At 46.3% G+C, this 12,003-nt stretch overlaps 1 protein-coding gene across 1 annotated transcript in view; it reads right to left on the bottom strand.

Annotated features, from left to right (window-relative positions):
- The window catches only part of Pomt2 (protein O-mannosyltransferase 2), a 39,814-nt gene that overhangs the window by 18,870 nt on the left and 8,941 nt on the right, over window positions 1–12,003 (bottom strand). Inside the window, exons 3-9 of the mRNA XM_027931460.2 lie at window positions 10,998–11,102; window positions 9,436–9,544; window positions 7,667–7,775; window positions 6,074–6,233; window positions 4,698–4,804; window positions 3,985–4,067; window positions 1,045–1,154 (exon numbers count right to left, since the gene is read on the bottom strand). Coding sequence (XP_027787261.2) covers window positions 1,045–1,154; window positions 3,985–4,067; window positions 4,698–4,804; window positions 6,074–6,233; window positions 7,667–7,775; window positions 9,436–9,544; window positions 10,998–11,102 — 783 coding nt within the window. The remainder of the gene's footprint in view (window positions 1–1,044; window positions 1,155–3,984; window positions 4,068–4,697; window positions 4,805–6,073; window positions 6,234–7,666; window positions 7,776–9,435; window positions 9,545–10,997; window positions 11,103–12,003) is intronic.

The raw sequence follows: 12,003 nt of genomic DNA, 5'->3' as shown, positions 1-12,003 counted from the left end.
GGTCAACTTTCTAGTAACTAAAAAAGAAAAGATAATAAAGCACTTTGAGTAGTAAATTGTTTTGCAAAGTGAAGAAATTAGTCATTTTGTACGAAGAGAATTTCTTAGAGTAACAGCCTCCACTTCCCATCTCCCATTTGCTCCTTAAGTCACTGCCTCTGAAACTTCTGCTCTCACCCCTCCTCTGTCACAGGCCTCTTCTGCCACCAAAGGCCCCCTTCTCGGGCCTCACCCTTTCTGATGTCCGGCAGCAGCTGCACCACTGGTTCTCTCCTCTTTCTGGAGACCTCCCTCTCCTCCTGACACTCTCCTCTACTCTTCCTCTTACCTCCCCATTCTCTCCTTCCTTCTTGGCCTCTACTACTGGCTCCGTTCCAAGCAGCTTTGAACATTGCCTTAAATGATGGACCCTCACCAGGGTCCCTTCATGGGCCCCCTCATGAACTCTTTTGGGCGATGTTCCCTGTGTTAACGCCCACATGCTGCATGCTCCTGGGATAAGCCTCAAACCTAAAACACACAAACCGGTGCTCCTATCCCCACAGCCAGCCCTCCTCCCCCTCCCTTCCTGACTCTGTGACACAGCATCAACACACATGCACCAGGGCGTGCAAACTACACACCTGAGCGCAGCTCTTGGCCATCGCACCTATGAAGTGTTTCCTGAATCAATTCCCGCCTCTGCCCCCTGCTCTCTTTGCCTCTAGTCACCACCCTCTTTCATAATCATCGCTTCCAAGCTAGTTCCTCATCATCTATCCCATTCCCGCTACAGTTTTCTTCCTATCTTTCTAACCTAACTATCTAACAATTTCTTAACATCATTTAACAACTTCCATGCCTTCCCAGTGTTTATGGAAGAGACAACAGAGGCCTCCTCTCGTCTGGCCCCACCAAACTTTCCAATATCCCTGCTCTCCCTCTTGGAACCGTTTCAATCAGGGGAAATGACATGAACAAAGGACGAGAAGAAAGTGAATGGCAGTCCCATCATGGCAAACCATTCAGCTTTGCTGCAGAACAAGTCCACAGAAGCCCACTCACCTGCTGCTGGCGGGCACCCACGCCCTCGGGGTACAGGTGCCTGTGCGAGTGCAGATAACCAATGGCCATCCGGAAGTTCTTCACAGAGATCACAGAGCCGTAGGCCAGGTCTGGGAGGAAGGGAGACAGAAGATGGAAGAGCAGCACTGTGTGAGCCTTCTAGGAGCAAAATATCAAGGACCAAGAGATGGGAAGGAGTACGCCCTCCCAACTTCCAAAGAAAAGGGACATCACTGCAGAGGGTGCACAGGACTCCTGCGCCCTCTACGAGACTCTGCAGGGCCTGGGGCTGCCTGACAGGGGCACAGCTGCCTTCTCACCCCCATAGGACCAACTCCAGAGGGACTTCCCACTGGGTTTCACATGTGCCCTGCCCTCCCCATCCTGAGCACTTCATAAGCAGCTGGGTGTTGACACTGTCATTTTCAAAGCACTACTTACAATAGCAAGTACATGGTCAAGGCTTGTACATGTATTCAATGGAATAAAAAAGAAGCATTTCATGTCTTTGTCTCGAACGTTCTCCAATACATAACATTATGACAGACTGTGCCTTTTGAATCTAGTAACATGTAAAATAACTGTTCAGTGGTTTGGATTTTTGAACTGTGAATAAAAACACTGTAAAATAAACTGCTTCCCTAAGAGCATCCCCTCCTCCTACTGAGAAGTCTCTTTTCCTTATTTTGGTCCCTCTTCTCAATCCCCTGTCATCTGGCTGCCCCACCATTCACCACTGCACTGAAACAGTTCCATCACTCCACCTACTCATTCAGTCCCTCATCAGCATGTGCTGGTTACACAGAAGATCCTAAGGTAGAGGAGGCTGACCGTAGCCCCGAAAGAGCCCTGTCTAAAGAGCAGACAGCTTCACACATTGACAAGTACAGGGCAAATAGGCAAGCTCTCCAGCAAAAGTGTGACAACATGTGACCTGGTAGGAGCCCAGAGCAGGCTAGGATGAATTCTTTCCCAGGCAGTAAAAAGAGGACCACCTGATAGAAGTGATGACAGCTAAGCCAGGGCTTTTAAATAACAAGTGGGAATTTGCTAAACTCCATAGCTCAGTTTTCCTAATTTCTCATGTAAGTCAACACCTCTGTCCCTGCACACGGCTGACGACCTTTGCTTCTTGAAAGACTCTGTTCCCCTTTCTTAATTCCACATCCCTTCACAGACTGGTCCTCTGCAGTCCTTCTCCCATTCCTCTTCCTCTTGTACTTCCTGGTGATTGTTCTCTTTCTCTTTTGAGCTTCCATATAGATCACAATCACTGCTGCAGCATCAGTTCCCCTCTGCTTGGCTGGTTCCTCTTTGAACGCATCAGCCCAAGCCCACTGGCCTCACTGCGGATTTCTTCTCAAAAGTCAACCCCTCTGATATCTACCCTTCTGTTATTGGCTGATATGAGGCGTCCCCCCAAAAAGCTAACATGTAAGAGAAAGCAGGAATGTCCAGAGGTGGAAATGATTAGATTAAGGCAGCTGTGACCTAATCAGTGGATTAATACATTTGGTGTATTTTTAAAAAATTTGAATGGCCTACTGGGTGGTAACCATAGGCAGGTGGGGTGTGGCTGAAGGAGGTAGGTCACTGGGGGCATGCCCTTGAAGATTATATTTTGACCCTGGTACTTCGCACTCTCTCTGCTTCTTGGCTGCCATGAGCTGAGGAGCCTTCCTCCACCTTCTTCCATGATGTTCTTCCTCACCTCAGGCCAGAGCAGTGGAGTCAGCCAACCATGCACTGAAACTTCTGAAACCCAAATTAAGCTTTTCCTCCTCTAAGTTGTTCTTGTCAAGTGGCAAAAACCTGACCACACACTTCCAAACCAACTTTTTCTCCTGCCTACTTCTCATTCCTTCCACAGTCTTAGAGGGCCCACTGTGCCCTGGGCGCTGTGTAAGGGACTAAAGAGACCAAAATGAGTAAGACAAAGTCCCTACCTCCAAGAAGCAGTCACCTGCACTCAAGTCCTCAGTGACATATTTCTTTCTCTCCTTCCATGTCCAGTCTTCCTTGAATGTTCCCATTTGCCTCCCCTGTGGCTGTCACCATCACACCTAGCTCATGTCCCTGTTCCTAGAGGACATCCCCTGTCTCTGATCCCGTACCCTCCCCAGCCATCCTACTCTTCCAGTGGTGTCATCTCCCAGCTGCACAGCCTTGCTGGTCTTCCCCTATTTAAAGACCTCCAGCAGCTCTCTGATACCCCATTGGAACATCTCAAACCCTCACAATGTGGGTCCAACCTACTTTCACAAACTTACATTCCAGTACCTTTCAGCACACAACCTGGGCCTAGAGCTTCACCCCGTCCTCAGCTTTGATCATGCCATCGCTTCAGTCTGACTTGGACCCCCTCCTCTCCTGTTCACTGACTGAAAGCTCCCCACCCCTCCAGGGCCCAACTCCAAGTCAATCCACTCTATGCAGCACAGATCCACTCCAGCTGCCCAGCAGCAGTGACCTCTCATACCCTTCAATTCCAGCACTCTGGGTTCCCTTTTAGTGCTCAGAACATACTGATTACTCGGCCTTACTGTGTGGAGCCCTCTACCCCAGGCACTGTCTCTGGAGGGTGAGTGCCTGCGAATGACCCATCTGTGAACAATCAAGTGGATGGAGTCTCAGAACACTGCAGTGGAAACAACAGCTGTCCCTAGGGGCCTTGTTCTGTCACCAAATTCTCTCTCACTAGCCTTCCCACAGAGCTGGTTCTGACAGCCACAAAGAAGTTACTTGTTAGGGTCAAATAGCTTGCTGCAAGGGAGCACATCCTGACGTGCTCTCTTGAGAATGTGTACCAGCCTACTGGTCTTGGCTCGCTCTGCCATCTTTGAGCTAAAATAACTCAAGCTTGATCAGACTTGTCTTTTCCAATTCAATTCCCAGGAAATGGCTCTGCCCTTCCTCTGTGCAGAGACCCAGAACACTCACGTTCAGGGACGGAAGCATTATAAAGGTTGTTCCCTGAAAGCCGGGCCTGGAAGGCGGAACTGAAGAAGCCATCACCAGGACCACTGTGAGAGAGGAAGAAGAAAGAGTCAGGTTGATAGAGTATAAATGGTGATTTCCCAGGAGGCCTTAGTTAATTTAAAAGAATTAGAATTAGACTGGCACTGTGGTATCATGGGACAGTTGTGGGTGACGAAGTCAGAGAAACTGGGTCCAATCCCAACTCAGCCACTTACTAGCTGGATGACTTAGGCAATATAACTAACCTTGCTTAGCCTGAGCTCATTTATAAATTGGAAATTTTAAAAAACAAAAGAACTCACAAATGATTATGATTAAATGAGATCATGGATACAAAATGCTAAACACAGTTCCTGGGAACTGTTGCTGCTGGCATTTAATTACTATTATCCTCACCCCCACTATACCCCCTTATAACACCCATCTTTGATAAGGTCAAGGGCCTCTATTAGAGATAAAAAGAAACTTGGCTATTAGGACATTTTTCTTCCTGGCCTTTCCAAGCCCTTGGGACACCCAAAGGAGAGAATATGGGGGCAAAGAAATAAAAAAAAAAAAACCCTGCCCCCCACCCACCATCCTAACCACAGCCCTAGGAAATCATGCAGCTCATTCATGGTCTTAGGAGCCAGGGGAAGACCAAAAGCAAGATGCCAGAAGGGTTCTGGCTGTACCTTTTATTCAGCACTGTGATGTGAACAGCAAAAATGGCCACGTAGAGCGCCAGGGGCAGCACTATAAGGCACAGGATGCGAGCAGTCAGGTGTTTTCCCACAGTCACCTGCAACAGAGGCCAGTGCAGGGTGAGGGCATATGGGACCCCATTATTCTTTATACCTTCCGTGGCATCACATAAGTGTTTTTAATGTATAAGCCATAACCATAAAAAAGGCCAAAAGGAAAGAAGAGTAAGTGGAAACCCTAATCCTTTCTTTCTATAACCTACCCACCTCCAAACCCTGTTCTCACTGCACCTCCAGGCCCTGCACCAGGACCCTGGACTGTTACAGACAAGGTGCAGCCACTGCACACCAAGGCCCTCCGCCGTCTGTCACACTGGACCCCCTGCACTTTCCCAATATTGCCTGGACTGTGCCAGCCCCACCACTTAGCCAGCTGTCCTCTGCCAGAACTTCAGCCTTGGCTTCCTTCCAGAGGCCTCCTGGAGCACCTGCAACTGGGGTGGTGCCCTCCTCTATGCACTCACAGCACTTACCAGCTGGCCTATAGTGCCCGATTACTTCTCTCCCTCTCCTCTCTTTGGATTCCAGAGGGCAGAAACTGTGTTTCAGCTATCTGTACCTTCCTAGCATCTCACATTCAGTGGATAGTGTCTATGTATTTTCTGAATGAATAACTAGTTTGCTGAGAGTTGGGTTCAGAGGTGATGGAGAAGCACCTGCAGCAAAGCAGTTGAGGCCTGGATTCAGCCCAAGTATGAGCCCAGGTCTCCCTATATGACTATGGGAAAGCCATGACCTCTTTAGTTCTCCATTTATTCATTTGTAAAACCAGGGTGATAACTACTCAATTCATAGAATTGTTATGAGGGGTAAATGATATAATGAAAGTAAGGCATTTCTCATGGTACAAGCACCAAATCAGCCCTTTATAAATGATGATATTATACTAAGCCCTAAATGCCTTCCCAGCCTCCCTATGTGAAGACCTGGATCCGAAAGGAGAAACTGGGAATTCAAAAAGTCATTCTATCCATTTTAACTAAGGTCTCAAGTAGTCAGTATCTGCCACACACTTGACACGAGCCCAGCTGGACAGATCCCCTGGTTGGGTAGTTGTAGAACATTTAGAAGACATTACAGGAACAAATGCCAAAAGAGAATGTGAAGGGTGTTAGTCCATCCTCTTCTTTATGCTGCTCCAGCTCTCACACCAGGCCCACTCCCTGATGCCCTGCTGTCTACAGAGGGCAGTTGGGTCTAGTCCAGCTGGGGCCCAGGACACAGTGGCTCCCTAACCTGTGGCAGGGACAGACCACTGGGAATGATGCTGGGGAGCAAAGACATTCTACAAGCACTTGGGTTCTCACCAATGAAAGACTCAGGTCTCCAAACAGGTGCCAAAGGTCTGAAATGGTGTTCAACCCCACCTGCACGATGATAAAGAGGCCAACAAACTTGACCCCTAAAGCACCAGCAAGACTGATGCCAGTCAGGCTGAGCCAGGACCACCAGGAGGCAGAGAAAGGCCTGGAAACCAAGACACAAGAGTTTAGTTTGGCAGCTAGAACCAAGCTCAAAAACAAGAGCAGCAGTGGGACAAAGCTAGAGCTCAGAGAGGCTGTGCTGCGCCCTGTGCCTTGGGTGAGGAGGCCCAGCTCCATGGATGTGGTCTGTGAAATCCCTAAACTGCAGACAAACCAGTGTGAGAGTGAGCAGAGTATTTTTCTAGCAAGATGGTCCAGGGTGTTCCTGGCCAAGTGTAGGGCATAAGATACACAGTAGGCTTTTTTCACTAGTAACCAACCAAGCAGAATTAAAGGAAAATCCAAAGAAGTCCACAGGATTCTGTCATCTGGGGATCTGTGAAAGTCAGCATTTAATGAGTGCTTACTATGCGTCAGGCACCATTCAAGTCCTATACACATATGAACTCTTCTCCCCACAACCCCATGAGGAAGAGCCAGTAATTATCCTTTTTTAATACACAAGAACACCAAGGTACAGAGAGGTTAAGAAATACAGCCAACAAGCAGTAGAATCTGGCATTTAGTTCCAATGTTGATGCTCTTAACCATTTTGTTGGCTGAAGCCAATGCCTCAGTACCTCTGCATCTTCATACCTCCAGTCTTTAGCATAATACCCAGTGCATAGTATCCATTCAAGAAACGGCACATAGAAACGGGGGTGGTAGAAACAGAAGATAACTCAAAGCCCAGAGTGAGCTGATAGGCACTGGCTCAGGTGTGATTAGCATAATGTGGCTTAATGAGTCTGGCCATGGGTGAAACATGCTGACTTCTGGAAAAGCCTAGGAGGGGCCAGTTCTTTTGTTTGAATAGAACTCCCTGGGAGTTCTATTCTACTCTCTTGAGACAGAAGGATGATCTAGAAAAGATTATTTTGCAAGTAGATCAGATCAGCTTTAGAACTGACCAGGGCCTGAAAGGATCCTCTTGTCTGGTATAGAACATTCATCATTAGGTCAGGACTGGATACATGCCCTGAGGGTAGGGAAACAATTCTAGGCAGCATCTACCCTGGTGCCCCACTCCCAGGATGGAGAATTGAAGGATACATTGTCCTACATCTCTTAACCAGCCTTGGTGCTAAAGGCATGCTCAGCAGAGTGAGGGAAGCTATTAGGACTCTTCTATAACATCCATAAACCCCTACCCACTGTACCCACACTGAAAACCTAGTAATAATGTTCTTTAAAAAGATAATTATATTTTCTCAATTTTACATCAAGCAAATATAAAAGCATTTATAAACAATTTTTAAATGTATTTATATTATCTCTAATGGACGATCTAAATTTAAAAACAAACAAATGAAAAGTATGCTTTCTTAAACTCAGTTTCAAGACAAGTCCTTTGGGCACCCACTCTTGTCTGGCTCTTATCAAACTTCTGGGGCTGCCAGTTTCTGACCCTCCCCTCCCAAAGATAGTGTTTCTGACCTGTCGGCGCAGGAGTTGTACTTGACCATGCTCAGCATGGCAGCCATGATGAAGAACATCAGGATGGGGTCAAGGAGGATGTACTGGGACAGAGTGAGGCATCCTGTGTCTGAAAAACATGAGCTCACAGGTCAAAATGCAGTCAAGACAGGGATCCCCCTGAAAACCAAAAGACCCAACAGTAGAAATCAGTCTCCCTTGTCTAATTGCCATGAGCATTTGGGTAGGCAAGACTGGTTGGGCCACTGAGTCACCACGGGATCAACAGAGAGGTAGGAGGCCATAGCTCTGGGGCATACAAAACCCCATGATGAGAAGCAGTATCTGATACTGCCTCTAGGCCCTCAGCCCAAAAAGGATTATGTCATATACTCACTACAGCCCTGAATCAAGTCTTCCCCATTTCCACCACCAAAAAAAGGTCTGCCACCTTGCTCACACAGATGTAAGATAAATATATCTATAAAAGAATCTTAGCATTTTATACGAAATTACTGTTAGGGATTGATTCCCCATATAGGTGTCAGAGTGGGGTTTTTTTTGTTCTTGTTATTTGTTTTTTTATCTTATCTCTCATTACATCATGCCTCTGCTTAAACCTTCCAATGTCTTCACATTTCACATAGACTAACAAATTCTCATGATGGCTACCAAAGACTGCATATCTGCCTCCCTGTCTAACCTGTTCATCTCCACACTCTGCCTCACTCACTCCACCCTCGCCACAACAACCTTTTCTGTTGTTCCTTGATTCCACTAAGCCTGGCCCCTATGTGAACACTCTTTCCTCAAAATTCTGCATGACCCTATCCTTCAGTTCACTCAGGTCTGCCAGTGCTACCTTCCCAGGGAGTTCTCCACCACCCACCCTACCTAAAACAGTACACTGACCTCCATTACTCTAGCCTTAGTCTACATTGCACTGACTACTTAAGATGTTCCACTAATCCACTTGCTTATTTATCTGTCCCTCTGAAGAGTAAACGCCACAACAGCAATGTTTCCTCAGTATATTCATGGAGGCCAAGCTAAGTGGCCTGGCATAGGGGAGGTGCTTGAGAAATAGGTGTTGATGACAAATGAAGAAATGACTTAATGACAAATAACTGAAGAAGATATTAAAGATACAAGCCACCAGTCCTCTATAGAAAGATGCTATAATCTTGAAATACATCCATCAAAAACAAAGGTATACACCTGTCAAAACCAACTCCTAAAATATCCACCTAAATTGGTCTGGACTTCCTTAAATATTAACCAAGTCTTGAATTCACTTTCAGAAGAACAAAGCTAGCAACAAGATTGACTTCTACAACTCTCAACTTATCCACGTGAGGAACCACACAAAATATTTAAGTTTCTACTGCTGTCTCCTGCCACACAACTACTTCTGCCTTTGCATTTAGTTGTGATTAGTTTAGGGAATGCAAACTAATCTGCGTATTAATCTAAGAGAAGCAAAATTGAAATATAAGCTTCCTTTAAACATACACACATGTTCAAAGACAAATTTGTCTTATTATCCAAATTCAAATGCAGACTTGGAGAGAGTCTACCCATGCCAACACTTCCCTCCATTAATATAAAGGCTTGCTACACAGAAGTACTTACATATGTATTACTAGTGAATAAAATGAAATTGGCAATAATATATTTTACCCAATTCTAAAATTACTTACGAACTGGGCCCACAGATGGGATTCTGGTATGTACTGAGCCTCACAGTGTGGCAGTCCCCTTCCCAGAACACATGGGACGAAACAACTTACCAAAGGTGAGGAGGGCGGCAGTGAGCAGTGCTGCTGGGAACGACTTGGACAGATCCAACACGGTAAGGTAAGCAAAGGGGACCAGCCAGGAACCAAGGAACGCACAGAACTGCGGAGGGAACACAGTGGTTGTCAGACAAGGTATGATAACCATTAGGGGCTTACTTGTTGTACCTGCTGTGGAACAAACAAATGTTTGAAGACAGAGGACACTGATGAAAGGATGACTTTGGCGACCTAAAAATCAACTAAAAAGCCTATAAATAAGAAAGGGGAGATGTAACAGTGAAGAGTCAAATCCAGCAACATATGTGTTTCCACAGAGTGACACTGCACACTGGCATGGCAGCAGCCAAGTTCAGTCAGGACAGTGACAGGACTGCCTTACCACTGCTAGCTAGGACCTTGAGAGTCATGGCTTACCTCCACCTCCCCATCACCTGATGGGGAAATAAGAAGTCCTACTACACAGGTTTACTTTGAAGATTAAATGAACTAAAGGTTTATTATTGCACAGAAAGTATTTGGCAAATATTAGATTCTATCTCAAAACTGGGGTACAAGTTGAGAAAGACCTCTCTCAAGGCATCTTAATATTTTAGAGAATTCTAATATTACTTCTGTAATATCTCTCCTGATTCTTTTCTTCAATTACAACAGATACCACTCTTTAACCTACAAGATGTACTTTGATTTTGGAAAAAAGATTGCTCAGCACTTTCATATCCAGAAGATTGTTTTTTGTTTTGTTGTTGTTACAGTTGTTTATTTAAATCTCCAGGCCTCTTTCATCCCCCTACCTGCCTACCAACAGCAAATTGATAAACCCAGAGAAATGGTCAACTCATTTGGGTCTTCACCTTTGTAAACAGAAAATAATATGCCTGAGTGTGAAAGAGAATGAATGAGGCTGTTGAATTTGGCCTTCTCAATTTACATAGCAAGCCCACCGTGAGTCAGGCCTATCTCCAATTATCTCTGCTACAACATGTTCAAGAGTCACTGCAGGACACAATCATTTAAGAACATGAACCTGCAGATAAGGAAAATAAGAAACACTTATTTAATCTTCAGAGTAAATCTGTGAAGTAGGAATTCTTATTTTCATGAATATGCCTGAAATTGTCATGTGCAAAGAAGCAAAAACCTAGTGATAGGGTGTGGGGATGCCAGAATCTTCACAAAAGGCTTGCACAGGTAGGCAGGACCAGAGCAGCTGTGGCTGCAGAGGGGAAGGAAATGCCACCTGCCAGCGCAGAGGCCAGGGTAGGGATGCAGAAGACTCCTGACTGGGTCCTGGCTGCTCTCCAACCTGAGCTCTGATGCTGCACACAGGCAGCGCCACAGGTGACAGCGAGTGCTTACTCCTATGGAAACTGTGTTGTCCGTGGCCTCCCTCCCTTCTTCCCACCTCAGTTCTGAGTCGCCTCTCCTCTCCCTGCTGCCTCTATGAGTGCCCCTTTATCTACACCTGCCATCACTCTGGGGCTTCCAACTGTAGCTTTTCTGACCGAGCGTGGGCCCAGGATTCAGTCAGTCCATATAAAGTCAGGAGGACTCACTCCTCTCATTCCCATGTAGCTGTGATGCTCATATTTGTCCCCAGGCTTCTGGAACAAAAAGGTACCATCATATCCACTCAGGTAGCCAGCAAGACCTATCAGCATCTGAGAAAAGAACAAAAAGATGACAGACCTTGGGACATGATTCCTGTCCCCTGAATTTCCCTCCGGCTGCACCCGTAGCCTTTGCCTTCCCTTGACAACTGTCCACAGAGGAGTGGCCAAGATCACATTTTCTCCTGCAGCTGCTGCAGAATAAAGAATTCTCTGTCTGTTGAGCTCACTGCCTGAAACAAATCCTCTCTTGTGTTATGGCAAGTTCTTGGAAAATAGTGTAAACTAAATACTGAGGAAGGAAAAAGTTCCCACAGTATGAAGGGCAGGGCCAGTGCGGGGCTCTCACATTCAGCCTTTGTCATTTGTTAGGAAATGGCATCTGTGCAGGGAGGTCACGGGTGGACGCTGATTCCCGGGAGATTGGTTTATTGAAAGGAAACTCAAGTTCCAAGTCATGACGAGGAGGGAGAAAAGTGAGCAAGTAGCTACACACTAGGAATAAGGAGAAGGGAAGAAAATAAGAGAGAGGAATGAAGATAGGCATTTCCCCAGGGGAGAAAAAAAAAAAATGCCAGTTTACCATCTGCAAATGGAGCTACAATAGCACCTCTTTTATCAGGTTGTCCGGGGTTTACATGAGACAGGACATCACCGCTCTTCTCTTTATTGTTCTTGTGTTGTAAAGCAGATGGGAAGAGGCATGACATTTTCTGTCCTTTCCCAATTTCAAAATAAGCCACTTATCCTCCCTCTTTCTCCACCCCTGCTTCCTGCAGGGACCTTCACCTGGTCTCTAGCCTATGCTCTCAAGTGCCCCATGCCCACCTGTCACAGATCACTACTCTCGCCCCTGCCCCTATCCCAAGCACTGCTTTCTCCAGGATCACTTCACCCTTCAGCATGGGCCAATTCCCGCCCTTGGTGTCTAGGATCTAGTTCTCCAGCAGGG

The sequence above is a fragment of the Marmota flaviventris genome, chromosome 2 (assembly GCF_047511675.1).
Source record: "Marmota flaviventris isolate mMarFla1 chromosome 2, mMarFla1.hap1, whole genome shotgun sequence".
Lineage (NCBI taxonomy): Eukaryota > Metazoa > Chordata > Mammalia > Rodentia > Sciuridae > Marmota > Marmota flaviventris.
The sequence above is the reverse complement of the archived record's forward strand: the minus strand, read 5'-3'. Positions and strand labels throughout refer to the sequence as shown.